The following is a 27,482-nucleotide window of genomic DNA, read 5'->3' as shown; positions in this document are numbered from 1 at the left end:
CCAGTCCGAGCTGCCTGGCAGAGAGAAGCCCGAGCTTCTGCTCCCTGGCCTGTGGGCCTGGCGGTGTGGATGACAGCCTCTGATGTACATTTGGAGAGCTAAGCTTCTTTCTTTGACTTTAGAAAGTACAAATGCTAATTGTAAATCACCTAGAAAATAAAGATCTAAGGAAGAAAAAAGGAAGTCCCTGTCATCCTGCTTTTCAGATAGAATTCCGATTAGCATTTTACTGAGTATGAACGCCCTTCCTTTTACACCCGCCTGCCCAGGTATATATCTGTCTATATGGAGTGGTGCTCTACATAATAAGGTTTTGTAAATTGGCTTTTTCACTTACTCTCAGACACTTTCTGATGAGTCAATGTAAGGAAACTAAGATTGGGATTTTGGCTGCAAAGAAAACAACAGAGTGAGTGCCACCACTGACCGCGGCTGGCCGTGACCCAGAAACGGACAGGCACGGGAATCCATGCCCTGTTCGACGTTCTGTTCAAACATCGCTTCCGTGATTACAGATTGTGTAGATAAGTGCACTTTTAAAGAAGGCAATCTTGACCGCTTACTGTTGAGCCTCCGGTTTCTGGTTGGTGCGGCTGACTCAGGGCCGGGAAGTGCATACCGTCAGCTCCATCTAGGAGAGAAGCTCACGGTAGATTCTAGAAGCGGAATTTCGGGATCAAAGGGTTTGTACTTTTAGCCCCTGTTTTTGGCATTGATATCACGGATAGTCGTGGCAGATTCTGTGCCTTGGCCTTACCGTGGGTGGGGGGAAAGGAGCCTCGGGAGCAGTGAGGACAGGCACCGAATTCCAGCCCTGCCCCTGGTAGCTGGAAGGCTTCAGACTAATTGCTTAGCTTCTCTGAGCCCGAGTCTTGGTCATCTATAAAGCAGGATGCTCCCTCCACAGTGGGCTGGGGGTTCCCAGTGCGGAGTACTTAGCACCAGCACCCATTCAGCACAGAGCATACCAGAGCATACCAGCAGGGGCTCCCTTTCTCCTGCTCCCATGGATCCTGCTGTGCTGGAGCAGTCTGGGGACACACAGCAGCAGCCCTCCTGCCCACATCCTCCTCCTCTTTCCCTCTACCCTGCAGAGCACGGCTAGGCTTGGGGTGTGGGGGGTGTGGGGGGTGGAGAGCAGAAGAGCGGGAGGGCTGAGGGCTGGGGCAGGACACGCGGGACCTTTGCTCTCACCTCCTGCCGTGAGCGCCCTAGAGGGTCTGCTTTAACCACACACCACACACCGGCAGCACACCCAGCGCCTGACTCAGACTTTTGCATCACTCTTGGCTCCCAGGCAGTGTTGGGAAGGAACGGCTTCCTTCACTCAATGGCGAGTGCACCCTGCCCCCAGCTGTCCAGTTTGTGATGTGTTCAGAGGCAGAGGGAGAGCTCAGGGCTGGAGCAACAGAGACTGCCTCCCTTCCAGTATTCTGGCTTCCCCTCTGCCCTGAGCCTGGAGCAATCCATAACCCCTGAAATGAGGTGTGTACAAGCAGGACCCCAGCTCCCCACCCCGTAGACTCTGCAGTAGCACGGTGGGGAAGTGGGGGCAGACACTGACGTGCTCTCACTCCATGCCCTGCGCTGCTCTTAGTAATTTCCGTGATGTGCTTCTATTTAATGATGTGCCTTGTTTACTGTAGGCAAGTACTGTTATTATCCTGTCTTACCAGATAGGAAACTGAGGCACAGAGGGGTGAGAGACTTCCACAAGTTCACACACCCAGCAAAATGAGAGCTTGTGAAGAGGATGATCTCGTGGGGCCTGGGACTTATTCCTTCCCATCCAGTCCTCCTTTCATCGTTGCTGCTGAGCCATGCTTCAGGCCCTGGTCTCTGTTTCTTCCCATTTCTCTGGCTTAGCTAGGTTTAGAATGCTGACTACCAAGTCTTTTCCTGTGGCCCCATGACGGAAGATGTGGGGGTGGTGGGGATAATGGGGCCATAAAGAACCAAAATTGGGGGCCCCATTCCTCTTCCCTTCAGTTGCCAGCAAACTGAGGCATGGAACAGTATTCTGAGAGAGCTCCCAAGTCTCCCTCATTGCCATTGTCATCCTAGAGTTTCCTCCCCAGGCAGTGGTTCTGTGGCCTGGTCTCTGGCCCTTGCCACACTTGGTAGTGGTCTTGCCTCTTGCATTGCAGGTTAGCACGTACAACAATTAACCTTTTCTACAGTGCAAGAGAATTTCAGATGTGCGCTACAGGGGATGGAGACAAGTCACAGTATCTGTTCCATGCTTTGTGTGGGCTCAGAATATTTCATGAACCCTACTAGGCTTTTTGTGTCTAAGGGCATGTGGCTTCTTAGAGGGAAGATCCTTCTTTCCTTCCTTCCTTCCTTCCTTCCTTCCTTCCTTCCTTCCTTCCTTCCAGTCTGGGTCCCTGAGATCTATAGACCTGGGCCGTTTGGCCTCCACTGTCTTTGTTCATGCCATAGAGGTGAGCCCTTCCTACCTTTCCTAGGTGACTCTGTTGGCTTCTGGTTGAACCTTCTGGTGGCCCCGATAGCACCTCAGGAATCCTGTTTCTCGTTCCCCTTCTCTTCTGGCTTGGAGCTCAGGCACCTCCCCCACTCCCCCCTACACGCCCCCCCGCGCCCCCCCTGCCCATTGCAGTTCTTTACTTAGCTCTGTACTCCAGATTAGCACATTCTTGATATGCTCCCTCCAGGCTTTCTGTACCCCACAGCTGTCTACAAAGCCTTTTTGGCTCTTTAGGCTCTTCCCCCGTGACATCAGCAAGCTTGCCTGCCTGACGCAGTTGAAGGTCTTGCTTTCATGGCTTGAGCTGATCTTCATATCTGTTCAGGGATTTCTGATAAACATGTACCTAGATGCCAAGCATCAGTCTTCATGGGAAATTATTATTTTTCTTTTAGAATTTAAAAATACTACTCTTTCCAATTTACTGATTTCATGAAATCTAATCCCGTTTCACAAATGAGGAAACCCTTTTCAGAAAGGAAGGTTGGCTTTACCTGACCCAGGCTGGGAAGCACAGAGCTGGGAAGTGAGGTGTACATGGTTCCCAAGGCCAGGTGTGTTGTACTGGGGCCGTCTGGCTCATCTAGCAGGTAAAGAATTGTGTTTAAGCCTGGAGGTAGGATGTGAATCCAGGCCTTGTGAGTGCAAATTCTCCTTTGCCACACAATCTAACGTGTCTAAGGCAGAAAGAGCAGAACTTGGAGTGTGAGCTCTGAGTTCACGAGGGACCAAGGGGCCCTTGGGTTTGGGCATTGGGATGTCTTCACTTAGCACAGCTCTGGCCGGTCAGACCTTAGAGCGACTACCCAGGCTGTGGTCCCTGGGCTGCATTTATAAACCCATCCTATAGTCTTGCTGGCGACTTGTACCGGCTTCTTAGTGGGCTCCAGCCTCAGCTCAGAGGTGATGGAGAGGGTCCTGTGCTGTGGCAGTTGTGCTGCTGGCTTTTAGTGATGAGTGCCTCTCGAATCACAAAGCACTCAGAAGTACTCTTTCATTAGATGCTTAGAATGGCTCTGTGAGGAAGGGGGCCAGGTAGGTATTACCCCGCCCCCCAACTTGTAGATGCAAAACAGGCTTAGGAGGGTAATGACCTCTCCAAGGTCACTGGAGATATTGACAAATTCCAGACCCCTGCCCTGTTCCCGGGATTGACCTCAGGTTGCCTCTGCCTAAATCTTCCTCTCGGGACTTCATAGTGATCGATGTACCTGTAGGGGGCGACAGAGATCTTTCTTATGTGGCGGTTTTCTTATGTGGCGGTTCAGAAACTTTTGCTTCTGAACCCTTTGAACTTATCAATCATATAGCACATTATCTCACCAGGTTATAAGTATTTTCTGTGTCTACCTCCTCTAGTACCCTGGCACTCTCAGACTGGAACTCTTCTATTTTGTCTTGGCATCCAGGACAATGTGGGACCCAATAAATGCCTGTTGAGTTGAATTACATGCAAATGAAATTGGCCAGTGCCTCGTCCTGCGTTTCTTAGAGCATGAGAAAGGAAAATAAACTTATTTCCTGGTCCATAATAAAATTGTTGGTGGCAGAACTCCAAAGTTGTGCGGTGCCCCCATATGGCCACTAGGTGGCAGTGTAACCCCATGGGGACCTTGCCTCCTGCTTGCTCGCAGGGAGACAGAACTAGGGCACCTGTTTGGGGATCACCTCGGCAAGGCCATTCTGCAGTTGGCTGTCTGAAAATGACAAGTCTTGGCCCAAGTCTCGGCCTCCACCCCTCTTCGTAAAGCTTTGTAGTGTCATGGAAAACGCTTGGGCTTTGGAATCCGCCAGGCTTAGATTTCAACCCTGGCTTTGCCTTTCCCCAGGAACTTAGCCCTGGACACACTATTTCTCTGAGCCTCAGTTTCCTCATCCCATAAGATGGCAGTTGCACAGTTAGAAAGGGCCTAGTACATCACGGACTGCAGCATGATTAATTCTAGTTTTATCGCTGGAAATTCCTGTATTTGCCTTTCACTGCCCTCTGTCTGGCTCCATCCTGGCCATCTGATCTTTCTGACCGAATTTCCTGCCACATCCCCCAGCTGTGTAGGGCCATGCAGGGCCAAACTTGATGGCTCACAGAGATGCTAAGTCTCTCAGGGTCTTTGTCTGAATTATTCTGGCATTGGAGCTGTGCCTTTAGCAGACGGTCTGTGAGGGAAGTGACCGCTCTGGTTGTTGGGCATCTGACTGGCATCCTGCTCGGTGCTTTGCAGAATTGTTTCACTTAATCCTTGCAACAGATCTATCCCCTATTTTACACAGGGATATACCTTTAGCTGTCCAGCCTTTGGCTCTGAGCAATAAAAAAAACTCTGCTAGAAGCAGTTTAAATAGTAAGGAAAGATGATTATCTTGCCAAAAACAAATCCTGAGTGATGCTCTTTGGTGTCAGCAAGGACCCAGGTAGCTGCCATATCTCCTGGTCTCTCTCATGGAACTAAAGTGACTGCCGTAGTTCCAGGTGCCAGGTGGGGGAAAGATGCTGCAGCTGCCTTGTGCTCTCTTTAAGAGGCTGCTAGCAGATTTGTTACAAAGTTCTTGAACGGTGTTGAATCTTAGGCTTGTTCCCAAGCTAATCATCAAGTAAAGGAATTCATGGACCTGGCTTGGATTTGTCAAGATTCAGCCCCTGAGGCTGGTGAGGGATCCAGGTGAGGGATCCATGTTCCATTTGCCCCTGACCCCTGGTCCATGGAAGAAGGCACAGGAATGAGGCTCGTGAGTTCAAGAACTTGCTCGAGGTGGCAAACCTAATAAGAAGCAGCTTTCAGATCCCATCAGGCTGTCAGCTGGATGAATGAAGTAAATCACAGAGGCAGAAAGCACATTGCTCTGGATTTGGTGTGCTGGACTTTGCTGGATCTTGGAAGTACTTTTTCTTACTGATTCTGAGTCTCTCCTTTCTCTAGGCTCCTTTCTGTAATGGTATTCATTTTCCTCAGTGTCTTTCTCCTCAATGCCTCCTTTAGCCCCCGTCTCCCAGTCCCCAACAGCTGCCTGCCTTCTAGAATAGACTTCAGACCCATAGCTAGGAAGGGCCCCCTAGTCAGAATGGTCCAAGGGCTGATTTCAGTAAAGCTGTCAAGGCTCCATGGGGGTTATCTTAAGGTTTCTTTTAGAGCAGAGAAGGGAGCTGCAAAACTCTAAGTCAGGAAGGGTTAGGAGAGGCCAGAGGAAATGCCAAGGGAGCTGGTAGAGGCCAGCGGTAGCACGGAGCTTTTGGTTCCCCAGAGGAGAGGTCAGTGGGCTCCAGGGCCAAGGCCTTGGAACAGACCCATGCTGGGCGGCAGCCGGCTCTCCGCCTGCAGAAATGGTGCACTTACCCAGGAGGCCTTTTGGCTTGCAGATGCTTCAGGACTGCCCCAAGGCCCGCCGGGAGGTGGAGCTGCACTGGCGGGCCTCGCAGTGCCCACACATTGTGCGGATCGTGGATGTCTACGAGAACTTGTATGCGGGCAGGAAGTGCCTGCTGATCGTCATGGAGTGGTAAGCAGCCCGGCCTGTTCTCCTTGTCCCGCCTGTCCCCACTGCCCACTCAGGCCCCTTGCCCTCTGGGGACTGCCCAGGTCTGCACGCCAGAGTTTGAAATGTTGGTGGTCCATTTTTTTAGCGGGGAATGGAGAGGGCTGGTGGGGTGTTGAACCCGTCAGATCTGACTGTGGCTTTGTTTCAGTTTGGACGGTGGAGAACTCTTTAGCCGAATCCAGGACCGAGGAGACCAAGCGTTCACAGAAAGAGGTAGAAAGGGTCTGTTGTGGGGACAGGCTGCGGCAGGCAGGGCTGTGGGAAGGGGGCTCTGGGGCCTGCTGTCTGTCAGAGATGCCGAGGCCCACTGCCAGGCCTGCTGTCCCCCGCTAAGACAGGACAGTGCCTTGTTTCTTCGTTTCTGGGGGCGGGGGGTGGTAGGGGATGTAGAGAGCCCGGGGCTGCATGGGAGGGGACGCAGTGTAGTGAGTCATCAAACCTAATGGTGCCTCTTGTGCCTTTCTTTCTCCTGCCTCACGGCTCCAGAAGCGTCAGAAATCATGAAGAGCATCGGTGAGGCCATCCAGTACTTGCACTCGATCAACATTGCGCATAGGGATGTCAAGGTACCCCGGGGTTCACTGTTGCCCGTCCCCCCAACCGAGGTGTGGTGGGGGGCCCCCGGCTGTGGGGCTGCGGTGACCCTGTGTCCCGGCTGCCTGGCTCCTGAGGGCGGAGTAGCACAGGGTGCCATTCTCTGCCATCTCTGGCCATACCCCCAGACCTAGTAGCCAAGGCATCTGTGGCTACGCCCAGCGCTGCGGTCCATCGTCGGTCCCACGCAGTCACGCCTTTGGTTTCCATGTCCCTGTGGTGTTCGCTCGTGGTTCTCTGTGTTTGTCTCTTGTCTCCAAGGACTCTGTCAGCTCCAAAAGGCAGGGGCGCTCCTTATGGTGTGCCCATTGAGGGGGATAGATGATGGTTGGAAGGATGAGGGAAGGCAGGAATCCTTACCCTTCTGATTCTCATGGCTCCTCCCAGGCTCAGCAGAATTGCTGTTTGTCTGTCTCTCTCTCTCCCTGTAGCCTGAGAATCTCCTATACACCTCCAAAAGGCCCAATGCCATCCTGAAACTCACAGATTTTGGCTTTGCCAAGGAAACCACCAGCCACAACTCTTTGACCACTCCTTGTTATACGCCGTACTATGTGGGTAAGTGCAGGGAGGCCTGGGAGCTCGTCTCTCCCCAGAGCTATTCTCAGGCACTCTCTCCAGCTCTCGGGCCACTGGGCCTGTTGTGTTTTCTGACCCTTCCTGGAGCTGATGCGGATGTGACCTGCCCAGAAGTAGGGCTCGTCAGACTTAAACTGGGATCAAGGCATTGTGGGAGATTAATCTGTCTGAGATTATAGGCAGGATTTTGTGCACGCCCGTAATTTCCCCAAGAAGAGCTGTCATTGCGCTCAGATTCCCAGTGGAGTCTGGGGGCGCAGGTGGGGTTCTGGAGCCCCAGCTGACTGGCACAGAATAAACTCCTGTGTCCAATTAAATGGGCAGCATGGGTTGGAAAGGCTCTTCAGTTCAGGAATTGTTTCATCTTCAGACTCCAGCCCCAGGGTTCCTTCTGGGGGAGGATCTTCTGCTTTCCCCAACCCAAGCCCAGCACTGGGTTATGGCTGTCCCCCTCCCTGCCCTGCCCCACAACCCCCAGCTACAGTACCATCACGATGGGCTGAAGGGTTGGGATGGAGAGCGTGATCCACAGAGAAGCTGGGTGTATCACAGTGTTCAAGGGCCGGACCCACCCATGCTGACCTTTGGTTTGCAGCTCCAGAAGTGCTGGGTCCCGAGAAGTACGACAAGTCCTGTGACATGTGGTCCTTGGGTGTCATCATGTATATCCTGTGAGTGTGTCAGGGATGTCCTGGGGGGAAGGCAGGGCTGGGGCAGGGGGACATCCTGTGAGCATGTCAGGGGTGGGGCGGGGCTGGGGCAGGGTGCAGAAGGAGGCTGTACCTCTCTGTGACAAGAGGAAGAAGCCAAGGTTCGCATCCTCTTCTGGACGGGGTATTCCCTGGGAATCCCCTGTATGTCCCCTTCTCCCAGTGTTCATTGGATCCTATAGCTAAGCGGTGGGTATAAACTAGCTAACAGACAGGAAAATGTGTTGGATTTCTGGGCCCTGTTACTCACTTCATGTATCGTGCCTGAAACCCCCACGAGTTGTAGTTTCTCCGTGACCTTTACCAGAAGCATGTTTCCCAGCCCGTTTCCCACTCTGTTCCTGGCGGGAGGCCCCTAGTAACCCCAGCACTGTCCCCCCTCTTCTGCTCCTCGGTCCAGGCTGTGTGGCTATCCCCCCTTCTATTCCAACCACGGTCTTGCCATCTCTCCGGGCATGAAGACTCGCATCCGAATGGGCCAGTATGAGTTTCCCAATCCAGAGTGGTCAGAGGTGTCAGAGGAAGGTAAGGGCCCCACTCGTGCAGGTGTGCGCGCGTGTGCCTGTGGCCGTCCAGCCCGCAGTGTGGGTCTGTACATGTGTCCCTCCCTGCTGGGTACGTGCTGTCTGTGCAAAGGGCCTGGCTTGGGGCTAGCTCCTTGGGCTGTCTGCCTCCCTGCAGCCACCCCCCGCCCCCACATCTGGTTTCTCCCTGAAAACTTGGGGAAGAAGCAGAAGGGAGAGCGTGGCCCCTGAGCTCTGTCTCCCTGCCCCACCCCCGCAGTGAAGATGCTTATCCGGAACCTGCTGAAAACAGAGCCCACTCAGAGAATGACCATCACGGAGTTTATGAATCACCCCTGGATCATGGTGAGCCTGCTGGGCCGGAGAGACCTGGGTCCGTGGAAACTGTCCCTCGGGGGGGAGGGTCCAGCCACGACTGCTCCACGCCAGGCTTTCACTTGACCTCCTTTTCTCCCCCTGCACTCGCACCCCCAGCAATCAACAAAGGTCCCTCAAACCCCACTGCACACCAGCCGGGTCCTGAAGGAGGACAAGGAGCGGTGGGAAGACGTCAAGGTGAGGGAAGCACTGGCTGCTCCGGGGGGCATGGGGGTCTATTGCAAGAGCAGTGGCTGCGAGCTGCTTCCCTGACCAGGCTGGGCTGGGGACTGTGCTCGGTGTGAACGCAGCCTTGGCCATTCCTTATAAGCGCACGGCCCACTGGCTCTCCAGAGGAACCTGGAAGGCGGTCTGGTACCATCCCATTTTGCAGATGAGGAGACTGAGTCCGAGATGGGGGGTGACTGACTCAAGGTCACAGCTGGTGATGGGCTGTGATGGACCAGAACCCAGGTCCCCTGACTCCCAATCCAATGCTCTTTCTGCTTCTAGCGGGGTCAGTGGGGGGCCCTGCTGTCAGCTCTGGACCCACTGACCTGTCTGGTCTCTCCTGGCTCCCACCCCCTGTCGCCCTCACCCTGCCCTTCCTTGTGTTTCTTGTCTCCCCCGTCTTCCCCTTGGTGGAACCCTTCCCCTTCCCAGGAGGAGATGACCAGTGCCTTGGCCACAATGCGTGTTGACTACGAGCAGATCAAGATAAAGAAGATTGAAGATGCATCCAATCCTCTCCTTCTGAAGAGGCGGAAGAAAGCTCGGGCCCTGGAGGCCGCGGCCCTCGCTCACTGAGCCTCTGAGCCCATCCTGCTCCAATGGAGGACAAGCAATAACTCTTGACCTGAATATATTTTTTAAGCAAAGAGACACAGAACTGTCCACTTCCACCTCGCCTCCTTCTTGGCGGCGTGGATCCTGGAACCCCATCAGGGGCCGCGACCCACCTTTGGTTCTGGCCACCTCAGAGGGAGAGGTTGGGAGGCCGCGAGGCTGGGGGCCGTGTGGAGAGAAGGGAGCAGGATGCTCTTGACCCTGTGCTCATTTTGAAATTTTATCAGTAATTTGACTTAGAATTTTTATGAAACCTTTTACTGTTCTTTCCCCCACTCTGCCTCCTCTTACCCAGACCCCTTCCTCTGTGGATGTGTAAGGGTTCGGCGTTGGTTCAAAGGTATTTGTGGAAACTGTTCTAGGGACTGTCCCTGTGTTGTCGCACCTGCCCTCTTTTCCCACTACAGCCCGAGGCCCCTGCTGGCCGAGGCATTCTGGGAGCTCCAGGCCCTGTGGGGGGCCGGGGCCAGGATGCCACCCACCTCTGCCGGAGCCCTCAGATGTCACCAGTGTGCTAGACGGACAGGCGAGTGTGATTGCGCGTGCGTGCGTTTGCGTCTGTGTGTGCATGTGTGCCCACACCTGTGTCTGGGACTGTGCATTTGAGGGGCGCGGGGCAGGCAGGGCTGCAGAGAGAGGGGCCCTGCCGTGGCTCAAGAACCTTACCCATCCTTGGGCCTGCCATGCCCATATCGGGTCTGCCAAAGTGCCTGAGAAGCCTGTCCAGATTCCCAGCCGGGCCCCTGTGCCTGCCCATTGGCTGGTTCTGGGAGGCAGAGAGGAGTGACTTAGGCACTGACACAGCGATCAGGAAGACTGGACCATCCCCACCCTGGCCCCCTACTCCCCATTCAGTGCTGGTCCTAGTCCTCTGAGGCACTTATCCACCGAGCAGCCTCCCTCCTTCCTCCTGCCATTATTAACTGGTTCTTGTTGATTTTTCCTCTGTTTTTAGCCACTCCCACCAGGCCTTCTCTCCGCTCATGCAGGGGAGCCAGGGCCCTTCAGAAGTGACACTTCTGCATTTCGCAGTCTCTCCAGGGCTCTGGGGGCACTGGCCTGCTCCCCCTTGTGGACAAAGGCAACACCACGCGTGTGGTCCTGCAGATTTCCACTGTGGCCTAGTGGGTGGGTGGGGGAGTCTTCACACCAAAGATGTCCCGACTCTGCCCCTTCCCCATTAGCCCGTTCACCTCCACCCCAGACAACTCAGCTTAGCATGTCCAGGCCAGTGAGGGGGGCGGGGGCGGGGAGGGCCCTCCCCCTCCCCCTCCCCCTCCCCTGCTATGAACAACACGGGGAGAAGTCCTCCGTGCCAGGGTCTTTACAGGGCGGGGGGTGGCACTAATACTACAGCCCTCCTCTCCCTTGGGATGGGTTGCCAGAGGGACAGCCAGGATCTTCTCTGGGTGTGGGGGAGGGGCTCCGAGTGCCCACAGTGCCTCCCTGTCTCTGATGGTGTGCCCAGCACTCAGATTGTTGTAAACTGTTGTTGTTTTGTATGAGCGAAATTGTCTTTACTAAACAGATTTAATAGTTGAAAGGTTTTCTTGCTTTTCCTTCATGGGACTCAGCCTTTCCACCCCACCTTGTCTCCTCTCCGCGTCTCACATTGGTGGAGAATGGTTTTGTATATTGGAGGGCAGCAGCTGGGTGTCCTGGGAAGGCAGAAGATGGCAGGGCCTCCCAGGTGAGGGAGTGCCTGTCCTGTGCAGGGTCTGGCTGGGACTTGTCTGGGGTAGGGGCAGGAATGCTGCTCTACTTTAGAGCCGCATAGGGTGGCAACAAGGGGTGGGGAGCCCGTGCTCTTTTGTCAAACACTAAATTAGGAGCCAGGTGGCTTCTCAGCACATGATTCTTTGACCTGTTTAGCCACAGCCAGGCACTGGCCTTTTCAGCCTGAGGGGACCTGCTGGCGTGGGTTTCTGGGTTCAAATCCTAGGAGAGACCAGGGGAGCAGGGTGGTGTAGTTCCTGAAAGTTCCAGGAGGGGGCGCCAGGGGTTAGGCCTAAACCGAAATATTCTGCCTTGATCTGGAAGAGGCCTCAGTGTCCACGTGACCCGTTCTCCCCCATTCACAGATGAAAAGAGCAAGGCCCAGAGGTGGGATGTTTGGGATCACACAATGGATTGGTTTGCAGCAGGGCCTAAGGTAGACATTGGTCTACTGACCCCACTGCTCTTCCTTCCAGTCAGATGGACAAGTAGTACACTCTGCAGAAGTTCACATTTTCTCCCTGGTCCTCAGAGCTGACTGGGGAGAAAGGCAAGGCAGAGTGTGTACCCCTACTTTATGAGTGAAGGGGCTGACTGAGGGCAGAGGGGTGTACTGGAGGTCACACAGCTAATTGGTTTGGACTGGAACTCAGGATCCAAAGGTCTGGGGTGTTCTCCCTCCTCATAGCTGGCCTTCTGCCTGCAGGAGAGCCCTGCTCATCCCCTCCGTCAGCAGTATCACAGGTCCCCTGCTCAGGCCTGGGGGCACAGGCAGGGTGACCCCTAGGGGCTCCGACTTCCCTGTTACAACCCTGTGTGGGTTGTCAAGTTCGGGTCCTAGCTCAAGACTCCATTCACCCATGTAGAAGCCTCTGCTCAGATAAGCCAGCCTGAGGCTTTGCTCTCCGGGAAATCCAGTTGTGTTGTCTGCACTTACACAGGTGTGAGAAGGGACAAACTTGGAGGAGGATCGAGCAAGGGCTGGTAGGAGGGGAGCCAGGGTGAGGGGGCAGAAGGGCATCATCACCTTCCACTGTCTTGGGAGGCCGTATTTCTATTGCTGCCCTAACAGCCCGTGGTTTACAGCAGCACAAGTGTAGGATAATCTCACAGGTCAGAGGTCTGATAGGGTCTCACTGGGTTAGAATCAAGGTCTCAGCAGAGTTGCATTCCTTTCTGGAGACTCTAGAAGATTCCATTGCTTGCCTTTTCCAGCTTCAAAAGTCTGCATTCCTTGGCTTGTGACCCTCTTCCTCCGTCTCCAAAGCCAGCTGCCATCACGTCTCTCTCATGCTCCTGTGGTCACATCTCTGACCCAGCCAGGAGCTAGGTCTCCACTTGGAAGGACTTGGGTGATTAGGTTGAGCCTCTGCAGATAATCCAGGATAATCTCCCCATCACGAGGCTCTTAACCTTAATCCCATCTGCAGTTCCTTTTGCCATGTGAGGGACCCTGTGCCTTGGTCCAGGGATCCGGGTGTGGGCATCTGTGGTGCACCTGCTCTGCCACAGGCCTGTGGTACAGCTTTCTCATCCTCTCGCCTCACACGCAGACAATTGTTGGCCGCCTCCTGGGTCTGGGTCAGCCTGGCTCTGGACATTTGTGGCCTAGGACAGTCTGGCCCGGAGCTGGTGTTCAGGAAGATGGCTGGGGTGAGCAGCCACAAGAGACCCAGTTGGCGCATGGGGTCTTGCCATGCCTTTGTACTCCTCCCCGTTCCCCTGAGCCCACATGGCTGGCTCTGTGATTTCCTGTCACTTAACCTCCATCCACTAAATTCCCAGGTGGGATGGGAAAGGGAACTGGTATCTAAAGGCAAATGCTGGCTTTCATGGCAACGGAGTGTGATTCCTGAACGCCCTTCAGTGGCGTAAGATAGGAAAAGGGCTTAAGGACTTAACATTTCCAATTTACTGATGTGGAAATGCAGCCTCACGAAGGTTAAATGACTCTTCTAAGGTCTCACAACCAAGCAGAGGTGAATCTCGCCTGGAGCTCCAGGTTCCAAGTGTGGAGGTACTTGGAAACACACACACACACACACACACACGCCAAAGGGTTCTTGGTAAGGAAGGGGTTTGGGGGGGGGGCAAGAGTGAGACAGATTGGATTCTCCTCCACTGAGTGGAATTGTTTCCTTCTCTACGGAATGGAGGGGACATTCCTGCACCCTGTGGCTACTGTGAGGAATTCAGTGAGGTCATGGCTTTGACCCCCTTTCTAAGGGGCCGGGTGGCCTTTATGAGTCCCACCGTCCAGAGGGCACAGGGCACCCTAGGTTTGGAGCAGGCCCTGTGGTCTAGGGTGCATCAGTCCGGCCCTCACTTGGAGGGCCTGTCTTTGTGCTTCGGGCTGAGGAGGCAGTTGGTTTGGTAAAGAGAAGCAGTAAATTTGGGGTTTTCCTTTGACTTGGAGACAGGAAGTGCCTGTGAGGGGCTGTGAATGACAAGTGGGCAGGGTGGGTAGTGCCTGCCCAGGGTGTGAAGGAAATTCAGTTACTTGGGGGAGGAGGATGGGGTTGGTGAGGCTGGGGAAAGTGGCCGTCCTACCCACCCTGGGAAACGTAAACAGACATACTGGCCAATCCCCAGGTGGGCCGGAGCCTGCGTGGGAGCAGCCTTGGGGGGCAGTCTCTGCGCCCTGGGGCCCCAGGAATACAGCCCCTCCCCAGCTTTGTACCTTGAAGTCCACATTAAGGGGCTCCGCCATCCCAGAGGGAGTCTGGCCAGGTTTGAAAGTAGCTCCTCTTTGGCGGGACACCAGGCTCCAGCTCTGAGGGGCCTCTTGGCAAATTCATCTACTCTCCTCTCCCTGCACTAGGACCAGTGTGAAGAAACCACCCCAAATCCCGAATCACTAAATACCCAGGCACTTACTAATATGAACTACGCTTTGGCAAAAACGAAGTGTAAGACCCAGTTCCTGGTCGGTGTGCAACCTTCAGAGGCCTCGTCTCCCCCTTTCTCTGCCTCCACAGGCCTGCACACCTACTCCGTGGTCTGAATCTCTGCATTCAGAACTGCTCCAGACAGTGAGGGCTGTGTCCTCCGAGCCCAGGTGGCCCGGGGCAGCCTTGGAGAGCCCTAAAGGTTTTGATCCTGGAGGGATGAGTGAGGTCACAGAGCACATCCTGGATCCTTGCCCTCTGGACAAGCCCTCACGTCCGCGCCGTCATAAATCGGTGCTAACCCCCATCCAGGTGTGTGAAGATGAAATGTGGCCGTGCCAGCACTTTGAGAAGGAGGGGGGCACTATTCCTGGGTGAGCCAGGGTGCCCCTCCCCCAAGCTACAGGCCACCCTGCGAAGGAGATCAGTGCTTTGGCCTCCTTGGCTCACCCGCTCTTGGACTTCTCCAGGAAGTCAGCCTCCTGGCAAAAGTTCAAAGGCCACATTCTGCTTCAGCACCTACTCGGTGTCACGCCCAGTGCTCAGGGCTTTGGGGGAGACACGGATGAATTGGACATGGGTCTAGCCCTCATGGGGCTCAGTGTAGAGGAGCCGGTGGACAGTGACAGAACAGGAAGCAGGGAGAATCAGCACTTCTAAAATAGGGGGTGCTGGTGCATATGGTGGAGCTCTCCCAGGCAGAGCCCCCTGAGCGCCCCCCCAAGAGCCCACCAGGGCAGATTCTCTATAGTAGACAATGAGGGACGACAGGGTGGAGATGCTCCTATCAGAGTTCCACTCCTGTCTCCTGTCTCTCTCTCTCTCTCTCTCTTTTTTTTTTAATATTTTATTTATTTATTTGACAGAGAGAGAGAGAGAGATCACAAGTAGGCAGAGAGAGAGGGGGAAGCAGGCTCCCTGCTGAGCAGAGAGCCGGATGCAGGGCTCGATGCGGGGCTCGATTCCAGGACCCTGGGATCATGACCTGAGCTGAAGGCAGAGACTTTAACCCACTGAGCCACCCAGGCGCCCCTGTCTCCTGTCTCGAGTCTAGGTTCCCTCTTCTGTCTTTCGGTCTGAACTGCTGTCTGCACAACCCCACCCCCACCACCTTGCTTCTTGACCTTTGACCCCCATCAGTTCCTCCAAGGGAAATGATTTACTCCCCTCAGTGGGGCGTCCTCTGTGTTTTTCTGCCTCTGTTCTCTTTCCAGCCCCTCCAACCTGCGTTTGTTTCCCCGTCAAAACCAAAATTTGGGAACAGAGCCTGACTGGGATTTCCCCTCTAATCTTCAATTCATTAATTTTTAAACAAACCTTAAGCTTAGATCAGTTTCAGTTATGCATTTTACAAGTCATTATGGCACAGGATAACGTTACATGTAGCTGGGGGCTCTTGGAAAAGTGGGCTGAATGCTTGCCCAGGGTTCCCTTGCCCCCGGCTCCCCACCCCGGGATGTCACTGAGATGCCATAGCTCTGCCGGCTGTTCTCACCTCCTCACCGTGGGTCCTCACACCGCCAGTCAGTATAGGAAATGAGGGCCCCTGAGAGCTTCCCCCGTAACAGATGCAAATTTTTAATGTACTTGAGCTTCCACACTTTTCATTTCTTACATCTCATCGTACTCAAACATCTCAAACCTAGGGTTCTCTTGGAATGTCCATGCACCCTCTGGCCGGGGCGGACGGCAGGTTGGGGGCATCATTATTGCTCTGGGTGGGGGAGGGGGGATTACTACCCAGAGCCTGGGGCCAGGAAGTTGCCGCTGTGAGGTCTTGAGGGGTGAGCGGCTACTGAGAGGCCTGGAACCTGTGTGTGGTAAGTCATTTTTAGGGGCCAGGGCTGCCATGCAAATGCATTTGTTTGCATAACTTTCTTGCTCTACAGGACAGTGAAGTTTCCTACTCCATGAGACACTGCTGCAGGATTTGCAAGTGAAATTTTGGGACTGGCTTTCCCCCTTTGCTAGGACCCTCCCTTCATGAGCCTTCTCCTCCGCCCTTGGGTTTTGTTCTGTCCCTTATGACCCATGTGACCAAATGCTGGTCTTAACCTTTCTGATCCTAGGAGTGTAGTGTGGTTGGGGCCCAGAGATGCAAAGTACCTACAAAGGTTATGCAAATGAGTCCCTGGCCTCGGTGGCCCAAGTCCAAAACTGGTGGACAGCTCAGGCCCCTGCTGTCTGAGCCCAAGTGAAACATGATCGCTGTCCCTTCTGCCCTTTACCTGTCCAGGCACCCATGGCATCTTGATCCACAAATAGCTAGAGGCTCCTGGGGCCATAAGGCCTCAAGTTTCACAATGAGCTGAGTTCTCCCAGCCCTTACCCTCTGATTTGGAGACCTTTGGTTCCAAATTCACCAGTCAGGTTTACTTTTCAAAGAAACCACGATCACATCTAAGTCTGAGCCCCAGACCTTGGTTAGCTGTGCCTAGAGCCTGCGGTCCAGGGAGACCTCGTATTTGCAGTAAGACCTAGACGGTCCTATGGTTTTCTGGCACTCAGCTGTCTCTTTTTCTGGTCAGAAACCCTTTCTAAGGAACTGTCCTCATAGCGAGACTCTGACCCTACTCACTGCACCCACAGTCGCCTGCGGTCGGGACGAAGGCAGGAGGGAAGGGGACGGGGTCAGGCCATTCTCTGAGCCACTCTGCAAGGAAGAGAAAGAGATGAGAAAGCCAGCCTGACCCACTTATTCCAAGTTCTAAAAGGGCCACTGAGCACTCGTAGTGCTCAGTATCTGTTGGATGGATGAATGTTTTCTAAACAAAGAACACAAGTAATTTTAGTAATTCAAACAGCAAAGAAACCATCCACACATCATTGTACACACATTGAGAGTGACATGTGCAAATTCTTTACAACATCTCTCTCCTCACCCAGCCATGCCGGCTTCCTCTCCGGGAATAACTGTTTAACAGCCTGGTGTGATTTTGATTTTATCCAGCCTTCCAAACATTTCTATTACTTTATCCACACACCCATTTGCTTATGAACACAGGTGAGAAAATTCTTTGAGGGTTATAATAAGTACAAGTGCCATCATTAGGCATAGGGTTCTACAACTTGCTTTTCTAAAAAAGTTGTGTTGAAGCACCCATACCATGAAATTTACCATCTTAACCATTCCTGAATGTGGAGTTAAACAGTTTGAAGTATAGTCACATCCTTGCACAACCCATTTCCAGAACTTTTCCATACCCGTTAACCGGCACACAGCTTGCTTTTTTAAACTCAATATATCTTAGTGAGTGTCCATGACTGAACTCAACTATCAATTTTTCCCCTATATTTTAAAGGTTTTTTGTTTGTTTGTTTTTTAGTAACCTCTACACCCAATGTGGGGCTCAAACTCACAACCCTATGATCAAGAGTCACAAACTCTCCTCACTTAGCCAGCCAAGTGCCCCAGAACCACCGTATTCTTAACATCTGCAGGTTATTCCATTGCACTGATGCACCATAATTTATTTAACTATCTGCTTTCGATGGATATTTTGTTTCCTTTTTTTTTTTTTTTTAACTGTTAGTATTAATGTTGCCACCATCTTGAACAATATCTCTGGGCACATGTACAGGACACGTTCTTACAGGACAGGTTCCTAGAAGTGGAAGTTAGAGAAAAAGGCTTGTGTACACTTTATGTTTTGGTGGGCACTCTCAAAAAGACAGTATCAATGTATGAATGAATGCATTTCTGAATGACAGGTCTGTGAGTGGATTTACTGTCAGCAGTGGGGCAATCTGGGGATAGAATAAGTCAGCTGAGAGTAGGAGGACAAAAGCACTTCCCAAAACATAGATGCCTACCCTGGGTAGCCCTGTGGGCGACTGGAAGAATCAGATGTGGAAGGGCAAGGGGGATTACTTTGGCTTCTCCCGGTATCAGTGGCTCTGCTCACCCAATTACAGTTATTTGCATATATTTTGGGTGTGTAGGCAGAATGGCTCAAAGACAAGTTTGAGGGTCAACCTTGTTCAGCTTTCTGCTGCTGTTTGATCTTGAGCATGTTACTGGGTCTGCTTCCCAGACTGCGAAGCCCCTGGTGGGAACACCAAGGGGATGACATTGTGCAAATGACTTTGACATAAGGCCGACTGGCAGGTGCTGTGAGAAGGCCCAGAGTGCCCTGGGAGCTTACGAGGGAGGGCTCCCTGCTGGCTGGGGAGACCGTGAAAGAAAGGCACGTGCTGAAAGAGGCGACTCTGGCTCGGGGTTCTAGGAGTTACGGGGGACACAGACAACTTGCAGGCATTTTCTCTTACTCTGTGGGGTCTCAATCATGTTACCCCCGAAACCCCAGTGGGACACTGATTGCGTACCCAGCCCTCTACTGAGTGTGGAGTCTGAGGAATCGGACTTGTGATGTGGTCGATAGCCCAGATGCACACCGCAGGAGAGAGCTCTGCAGTTCTGCTGGACGTATGTGCAGGTGACTTTACAGAGCCTCAGTTTATCAACTAGTACGTGGGGATAATAATTGTGGCATTCCCCCAAAATTTCTTTTAAGATTGATTTGTTTCAGGGAGAGAGCGAGTGGAAGTGCCCGTGTGCAAGTGATGGAGGGGCAGAGGGAAAGGGACATAAGCGGGCTGCGGGGAGCCTGATGTGGGGCTCGATCCCAGGACCCTGAGATCACGATCTGAGCCAAAATCAAGAGTTAGGGGCTCAATCAACTGTGTCTCCCAGGGACCCCCCCCCCACAAAAATTATTAATAATATTTAGAATTATAAATATTAACTATGAGAATGTGCTTCCTAGACCCCCAATTACAGCAGCAGCATCCTAGGGTCCCGGGGGCTGTTCTCTGATATCCATCGTGGCTTCTGCACTGACACCATGTTTCCCTCCGACGCCCCCAGGCAACAACTGGGCCGGGTAGGGATGCCAAGGACACCAGATCCCGGGGGCAGTAGGTCTCCAGGAATGGCTGTTTTGGGTTTGAGGATTCCCTGGCTACTCTGTGGAAGCTTCTTCAGACTGTCCTGAGGTACAGGACACTCGTGCCCAACCTTCTCTCTTTCACTCCTCTTTGGGGTCCTACGGAGTCTGAGTGCTCCCTCCACCGACCAGCCTCCCTCCCTCTTTTCTCTCAGAAAGACATTTCCCCAATCCCGTTTTGGCATCTGCTTCTCAGAGCACCCAAGTGAACAATGGTATTGCTTCCCTCCTATTTGTTGCAAGGAACGGCTGAAAAGGGAAAAGCTTGAGCACGCTGCCTGGCATGTGGTCAGTGCTCATCGTTGTCCCACATCACAGGTAGAAGTCCTGTTACTGTATCAGTGTGAATCGACTGATGTCAGTAAAAAGGAGAGTAGAGGTGATGAATGCTGCATGACCTCGGTTGAGAGAGGGGGCCACCGCGGTGTCTGCTGCCGGCATGTTCCAGCCACTGGGTTCATGGCTCGGGAGCCCAGCAGAGAGGACCCCCACTCACGTGGCACTGGGTGCAGCTCGGGGGCGTCAGTGCCCGGCAGAGTTGGGGGGCCAGGGGAGAATGATGGGAAGACAGCATGCCTTCAAGTAAAACAGGGGCTATGGGAAGCTAGGGTGACTCACAGGATTTCTCTCAAAACCCCCGAGCCCATGGCATCTAGAATGTGCTGAGTGTGGGGCCCGCCAGCCCAATCTTGCCTCGGTTCTAAGAATGTGTCTCTTCCCTCCCCTCCCACAGTTGTCAAAATTAATCAGGCCCCTGATTTCAGCAGTATTTCTCTCTTCTCTTAGAAGAATTTGGCAAAGAAAACTGGGTTATATCCCCGCACAGGAGGCCGCAGAGATCAGGGGTGATTGGGAGGAAACGTGAGAGCTGTTATCTCTAGCTTGGGTTTCAGAACGTGGTTCTCCCTGCTCACATGTGCGGGGACAGCCCGGTTAGGTGAGGCAGGTCAGGCACGTGGTGTGGAGCAGGCAGGAACCCTGGACTCTGACAGCTCCATACCACGTTCTGCCTCTTCCCCGGGCCAGCTGGAGGTCTCTAACTTCTATAAGCCTCCATCTCCTGCTAGTGGGTCGTGACAGGAGAGCATCTTTCTCGTTACATTTTGGGGAGAATTAAACAACTAATCAGTGGTAAACCCTCAGCCCGGTTCCTCGCACCCAGTGCCCGAAGCCCAGTGAAGACACCGCCAGTCCCTGTTTGGAGACCCCTGGTCCCCTTGATGATCGTCCCTCCTGTTTTCTTTTGAATTCTGACCTCCAACAGCCCTATATGGTAGCGGTATCATTATCCCCATTTTATAGATTTGTAAACTGAGGCTCAGCTTACGTACCTAGTGAACAAACACTTGCGGTACAAGACCTTAATAGAGCCTGTTGGAACACTTCCCAGAGGCAAAGAGGCAGTGAAAGCAACTCAGGCCACATTTAGAGGCCAACAGCCTTCATGGACTGGAAGGACTGGAAGGGCACAGCATAGGCCCTGTCCCTCCCCGCCCCCAAGTCCCCAAGTTGAAACATGACCCCTGTAGATGGGGGGCACCATGCATTTCCTCTTTGTTCATGTGTCACCGATGCCTGCCCTTACTGCTCTTCTTCAAACTGCCCTCTTCTCTCCTCCTACCCCTGACTCCTCACTCTGGGCACTCTCTCCTCCGCCCAAGGCTTTATTTTTAAAAATTGTTTTTACCGAAATATAATGTACATCTCCAAAGCGACCCTCCTTAATGTTTTCCCCACAAAGAGCTGATCACATCTAAGAATCTGTATAGCTTACTTATCATGAGTGGAATCCAAGGTCCACAAGGGCAAGGTTTTGTGTCGGCTTGGTTCACTGCTCCCCCCAATCCCCACCCCATGCCTGGCCTGCAGGAGCCTCGCAGCCTCCTTGCTGCTCACAGAGGAGGAGGAAGCACGCGGCTGAGCCCCGCCTCCCTGACTTGAGGGTTTTGTGCAGAGCAGCCTCAGCCACGGAATGAGTAAGCGCCAGAGGGCGTGGTCGACAACGGCGGCACGTGCTCTGGGTCAGGAGCGTCCCCTGTCGATCGTCTGAGAGCCCCGGAAGGCCTCCTGGAGGACATGAATGGACACCCTGATGCTCAGAATTCTCCTGTCACCTGAGCCAGGGGCTCCTTCCCTGATAAAGGGGAAGCCTTCCCTCTGTTAAACCCCAATCCCTCCTGTTGCTGTTTCAACCCATTTCCTCTTGTTCTACCCTCAGCGGGTCCTGTGGCAGTAACCGCACTAACCATTCCAACCCATTTCATTCCTCCGCCTAGTGTCCCAGCAGGTGGAGCAGGGCCTGCGCCAGACACATTGCCCACACCCGTGTGCAGCCCAGAGGGGCAAGCTGACGGCGCGGTGCCCTTGGAGGAGGGCGAGCCCAGGGAGGCCCTACCCCAGGTACCTGTCGGAAAGCCAACACACTGGAGGAGCTTCCGGAACTAAGGCTGAGTGGGTGGGTGAAGGGGGGACTACAGGATGCCCTGAGAAGTCCTTCTAATGACCCAGCTTCTGTCTAGACTTGGCGATGACCTCATCAAAACAAATTTTTGCTATTTCACTTTACTATTTATTTCTGTTTCGTGTTTTATTTTTGGCCACTTTTCCCCAAAGAGAAGCTTCCGAAATTGTTTTCAACGTGGTTCAAAGGGCAGAGCTGAATAAAAATGTGAGAAAATCAAAGAAAGAAGAAAAGAAAAATGAGAAAGTAAGGAGAGGTGTGTATGCCCCCAAGAGCTCTTACACAGTGCGGCTGAGCTCTTGTCTGTACACGTGTGTGTGACCAGCCTTTAGGGAGAAGCTTTGAGCGTAGTGCTGGGCCCCAGTCTTCTCATGGGTGTGGGTGGCTTGTCTCTCGCTCACGGGGCCTTAGGGGAAGTGGTACGTCAGGATTCTTACCCGGTCCTAGCTCTTCTCTGGTTTCTAGCCCATGCTCTCACCCAGACCAACCAGAAAGCAGGCTGAGTGAGTGATGTCTGGGGGACGTCTCTGAATTGGAATTTCTAGGCTGGAGGCCTGCCAAGGAACAAGGCTATTTCTCAAACTTGTTCAATCATGGAACACCAAATCATATTTTTCATGTTTCACCCCTATAAATCTTTTGCTAAAAAAGTATGCCTGCTCCAGGTGCACTTGGGTGGCTCAGCTGGTTGTGCATCTGACTCCGCGTCTGACTCCTGATTTTAGCTTGACCCTGCCCTGGGCAGGGTGTGGAGCCTGCCTAAGATTCTCTCTTTCCCTCTGCCCCTCCCCCTGTTCATGCTCTCCCTCCTTCCCTCCCTTCTCCCTGCCTCCCTCACAAATAAATAAACCGTGGGGAAAGAAAGGAAAAAAAAAGGGATCCCTGCCCCAAACCACTGATTAGCTGCATATAGAGCAAAATGCAAGGGGATGAAATTTTTTAAGGTATCGTAGTCACCAAGAAGTAACATTTTATCAGTTTTCACTAACAGCAAATTTTGAACAGTATTCTTTCCCCTGGTTTTCATGGCCCATTTGCATTCTTCTCCCAGGCTCTGGACTGGAGTTCTCTGAACTCAGTGGCTGGAGTCACCAGTGGAGGGGTGCACCCCCTCCTGGGAAGGAGTTGGTAGCTGTGTAACCCTGTAACCGCAGCCCTAGGCCAGAGACCACGCTCCTTCCTTTCCGCTCCTCCAGATGACCCTGGAGAGGGGCAAGTGATGGCCTCCTTGCAATTATTCCAGAATGACTTGCAACGAGAGAACTTTACACAGTGAAACTGGTGCAGCTTCAGCTTCTGAGTCCTGATGTGCACGAACCAATTTTCTCATTTGGGATCTGTAAACTCTAATTTATTTTTTCTGAAAGCCTTTACATTATTGAGGCTTTGGGCCCCACAAACCTAGATCCATTGCTTCCTATGTTCCACTATGGCAGAAAATGCAAGCCATACACTAAAAGGTCTTTCAGTTTCCACCATTGTTGCTGGGAAGTGGCCATCCAGCCAGGGTCACACTTCCGGCTCCTCTGTGACCAGGTCTTATCAGTAGAATGTGGCGGAAAGGATATGTCCACCATTCCCTGGCCTGACCTCTTCACACCTTTTAAGCCTATTAAAATCTATAAGAACATGTTAAAACCTACAATCCTTTTCCCCTTCCCTTGTCTTCTGGCTGCATCCGGGACAACAATGGAAGCCACGTGTGGAGGGCAGCAAGGTGTAATAAAGAGTTTGACTCCATTTTTGATGTTTGCTTACCAGCTTTCAAGCCCACTACTCCCCTTTCTCTTTCTGCCCCTCAAAACTGACAGGAAAGCTTGAGTGCTCCCCCACTTCAGCAGTGGCTGGAAGTTCAAACCGTGAAAGTCTCAGCCTGTGCCCAAGCTCCATCATCCAAAGAACCCCAAGCCAATAGCCCCTCTCTGCTTTCTCATAAGCCATTTTTGGAACCAACCCTCTTCCTCCCAGGAAAGCCTCACTATATAAACCTTTCCATGCCTTCCTGGTGTGGGGTGTGTGTGTGTGTGTGTGTGTGTATGTGTACACCCATGTGGCATCATTAGTCTTGATGTCCAAACCACATTTTGTTGTGAGGGGGAACCATCCTGTCTCAGGAGTGATGATAACACAGAACCTCCTTCAGCACAAATGACAGTGGGACAGACTTCTTGCCTCTTGTACCTCACTGTTGCCTCTCCATACCCATTCTTTCTGTGAGTGAGAAATAAACTTCTGTTAGGCCACTGAGATTTCAGGATTTATCTGTTACAGCAGCTAGTGTTATTTTAACTAATATACCCAATGATAAAGCTGTCTAATTCCAATATCCTAAGTAGATTTGGGGAAATCTTAAAAAAAAAAAAAAAAGACTGGAGGCACCTGGGTGGCTCAGTCAGTTAAGCGTCCAACTCATGATTTTGGGTCACGATCTCAGGGTCGTGAGATTGAGCCCAATCAGGGTCCATGCTGGGTGTGGAGCCTGCTTAAGATGCTTAAGATTCGGGCGCCTGGGTGGCTCAGTGGGTTAAAGCCTCTGCTTTCGGCTCAGGTCATGATCCCAGGGTCCTGGGATGGAGGCCTGCGTCGGGCTCTCTGCTCAGCAGGGAGCCTGTTCCCCCCCCCCCCCCCCCCCGCTGCCTGCCTCTCTGCCTACTTGTGGTATCTCTCTCTGTCAAATAAATAAATAAAGTCTTTAAAAAAAAAACTTAAAAAAAAAAAAGATGCTTAAGATTCTTCATCTCCCCTTGTCCCTCCCACCTCCCCACCCACTCTCCCTTTCCAAAGAGAAGGAGAAGATGGTTCAAGAGAAGATTCTGGCTTAAGAAAAGATGCCAACTCTTTATCTGGCCATTTGATTCAGAATATAGGAATAAAGATGTCATGATTCTAGAATGATAGATTACTTAGTTGTTTCATAATATTAATGATTATCTTCATTCTTAGTATTTTTCCATGGAAAAAAGAGGAGAGGGAGGAGAATGTTATCATCGTGTGTTATGAAACAAAAGGAGAAGGGGAGGAAAGAAAGAACCCCATACAGCAAAATCAGCCATCAGATAAACATATTCCAGTCATGGGGTCACCAAAGTCCAAGGGAGATGTAGGTCAGGAACTTCCCCACCCTTCCTCCTCTCTAGGCATTCAAGATTTCACCCCAAGCTTTGGTTTCTGACAATAAACACGGAGTTGCATTTGTCCTGTCTCCTACTTACCAAGCTTCGGCCTCTGTGACACATGCTGACCCTGAAGTGTGTGCATCTTTCTTTTCTCAGTATTATTCTCACCTTGGTTTCTCTGTGCAAGGCTCCCCACTACTCCTCTTTACCTTAGGAGTGGAAAGAACAGCAGATTATGAAACCTATGATGTGTGAGCAAGTGGAAAAGAAAGCGATAGTTGCTAGGATCCAGTCAAGATTCACTGTTTGGGTCCCACCCTCAAAGCTCTGGAAGCCACTTGTCAGGACTGAGTTTAAGGGGACACCTGCGTCAGGAAGAGTCTATCAATGGGGGTGCAGAGTCGGATTTTAGAGGACTCTCAGAGTCATGCCTGGAGACAAAGTGCCTTGATTCTGAAGGCAGAGGCTAGAACAGAACCAGTAGCACAGTCAGTGGGCCGGATTGCTCACGGTAGAGAAATTCAACTTCACTCAAGATAATTAACTGAAGGGGCGCCTGGGTGGCTCAGTGAGTTAAAGCCTCTGCCTTCGGCCCAGGTCATGATCTCAGGGTCCTGAGATCAAGTCCCATATTGGGCTCTCTGCTCAGCAGGGAGCGGGCTTCCCCCTCTCTATCTGCCTGCCTCTCTGCCTACTTGTGATCTCTCTCTGTCAAATAAATAAAAATAAAAAAATCTTTAAAAAAAAAAAAGAAAATTAACTGAAGTGTTTGCGCAGTGCCTGCCTTAAGTGAAGAGGTCTTTCTAATCTAAACGAGCTACTTGTTTTGTCCAATCGCTGCACTGGCGGATTCGGATATCGGGTAGATTTGGTGTGTCTTGATTTCATGGAGGCATCTGAGATAGTCTCAAGTGATCGATCTGTGGATAAGATCTAACTGTCTATTATTTCTGGCTAGGAGGAGGAGGAGGACCTTGACTGGAATCTACGGTGCTATGACCTCGACCCACCACATTTAATGTTCTATCAACCTGGACAAAGGTATTGAAGCCAAGTTTATCAGAAGCTAGATTAATTGCTCCAAACATCTAAGAGTAAAGCAGACAGAAATAAGCATGAGTCATACATTTAATTTCTAAAAACTTCAGTGTACAACACAGAATGAGAATGAGGTAACTTGATAATTATTAAAGTCAAAAGGACTCAGAATTTTAGCTGGGCCCTGGGTATTAGTTTCCTAGAATTGCTGTAAAAAACCACCCTAAACTGGGGGGCTTAAAACAGTGGAAACATATTCCCTCATGGTTCAGAGGCTAGAAATCCAAAATCAAGATGTCAATAATACCACGCTCATTCCAAAGACTTTAAGGGAAGCATCTGCTTGGCTTCTTCTACGAGTTCCTGGTTGTCGTCAGCCATCTTTACTGTTTGTTGGTCTGTGGCAGTGTGGCTATAATTCTGCCTCTGCCTTCACACGGTCATCTTCCCTGCGTGTCTGTGCCCTTGTATCCAAATTTCCCTTTTGTTAGAAGGACCCCTGTCACTGGATTAGGGCCTACCCTACTCCAGTAGAATCTTACCTTAATGAGATTACATTTCCAAAGACTCTGTTTTCAAATAGGATCACATTTGCAGATACTGGAGAGTTAGGACTCGAACATACCTTTTTGAGAGACAATTCAACATACAGCACCCAGTATGGCCAGCGGTGTGGCACGGCTGCTGCTCGAGCTTCCGCATGATGTTGGTGAGGCTGTATCATGATGAGTGATCCTGGGCAAGGCGTGTGAGTTGTACTAACTTGCCTGGGGGGCCCTTCTAGAGGATTCTCAGCAGCACCCGGCTCCCCTAGCTCTCCTTGGCTTCCATGCACCACACTCTGTTTTCCCTTTTATTTTTCTGGCAGTTTCTCCTTATTCTCCATGGCGGAGATCTCTTCCTCAACTCACCCATTAAATGACTGAATTCCTCCATGTTTCAAACCTTCTCTTCTCCATATTTTTTTTTTTTATGAGTGAGTTGGTGTCCTTTCTCATGACGTCAGTTACCATTTATATAACGATGAGTCCAGAATCTGCTGGAGGCGTCTCCTGAAATCCAATTAGCCATCCCCACTTAGGTAGCTCCGAGTGCCACAGCTGGAGACGTCCAACGCTGGGCTCTTCATCTCCCTCCTTTGCTAACATCCGGGGCCCATCCAGGGTCCAGTCTCAGCCCATAGCCTCACCGTCTGCCCACTTGTCTAATATCTTTGATTTATTCCTTGCCTCACTCTCCCTGTCCAGGCAACCATCGCATCTAATGGACACTACATGTGAACTACTACACAAATATGTCTATATAATTTTCTTTTTATTTCCACTGCTGCTTCCCTTGTGCTAGTCACTGTCTGATTTTTATTTTATTTATTTTTTTGTTTTATTTTATTTTATTTTATTTTATCTTATTTTATGTTGGCCTAGACCACTTCTACAGATTCTGAATTGGTCTTCCAGTCTCTGGTCTTATCCTCCACTAGCACACAACAGCCAGAATGCAAATACAATTATGCTATTTCCCTGCTTAAAACCCTTCAAAGAAGAGGGTAAGGGTATGGGGTGGCTGGGTGATGGACATTGGGGAGGGTATGGGTTGTGGTGAGTCCTGTGTGTTGTGTAAGTCTGATGACTTACAGACCTGTACCCCTGAAACAAAAAATACATTGCTTGTTAATAAAAAAAGAA

The 27,482-nt window shown here is 51.8% G+C and overlaps 1 protein-coding gene and 1 long non-coding RNA gene across 3 annotated transcripts in view; both read left to right on the top strand.

Annotated features, from left to right (window-relative positions):
* The window catches only part of MAPKAPK2 (MAPK activated protein kinase 2), a 45,250-nt gene extending 34,079 nt beyond the window's left edge, over positions 1–11,171 (top strand). The window contains exons 2-10 of one of the 2 annotated variants that reach the window (XM_047704241.1): positions 5,844–5,983; positions 6,171–6,244; positions 6,509–6,588; positions 7,048–7,174; positions 7,791–7,866; positions 8,306–8,430; positions 8,689–8,774; positions 8,904–8,984; positions 9,450–11,171. In XM_047704241.1, coding sequence (XP_047560197.1) covers positions 5,844–5,983; positions 6,171–6,244; positions 6,509–6,588; positions 7,048–7,174; positions 7,791–7,866; positions 8,306–8,430; positions 8,689–8,774; positions 8,904–8,984; positions 9,450–9,593 — 933 coding nt within the window. In that variant the 3' untranslated portion in view covers positions 9,594–11,171. The remainder of the gene's footprint in view (positions 1–5,843; positions 5,984–6,170; positions 6,245–6,508; positions 6,589–7,047; positions 7,175–7,790; positions 7,867–8,305; positions 8,431–8,688; positions 8,775–8,903; positions 8,985–9,449) is intronic. The other variant, XM_047704243.1, reaches the window with a different exon arrangement.
* A 7,717-nt stretch (positions 11,172–18,888) lies between these two features.
* LOC125086420 (uncharacterized) lies at positions 18,889–23,383 on the top strand. The gene is made up of 2 exons (XR_007123189.1): positions 18,889–21,899; positions 22,695–23,383. It is a non-coding gene; the product is annotated as an uncharacterized LOC125086420 (long non-coding RNA).
* Positions 23,384–27,482: the final 4,099 nt, after the last annotated feature.

This window comes from Lutra lutra, chromosome 15 (genome assembly GCF_902655055.1).
Source record: "Lutra lutra chromosome 15, mLutLut1.2, whole genome shotgun sequence".
Lineage (NCBI taxonomy): Eukaryota > Metazoa > Chordata > Mammalia > Carnivora > Mustelidae > Lutra > Lutra lutra.
This window is presented reverse-complemented; position numbering and strand designations above follow the sequence as displayed.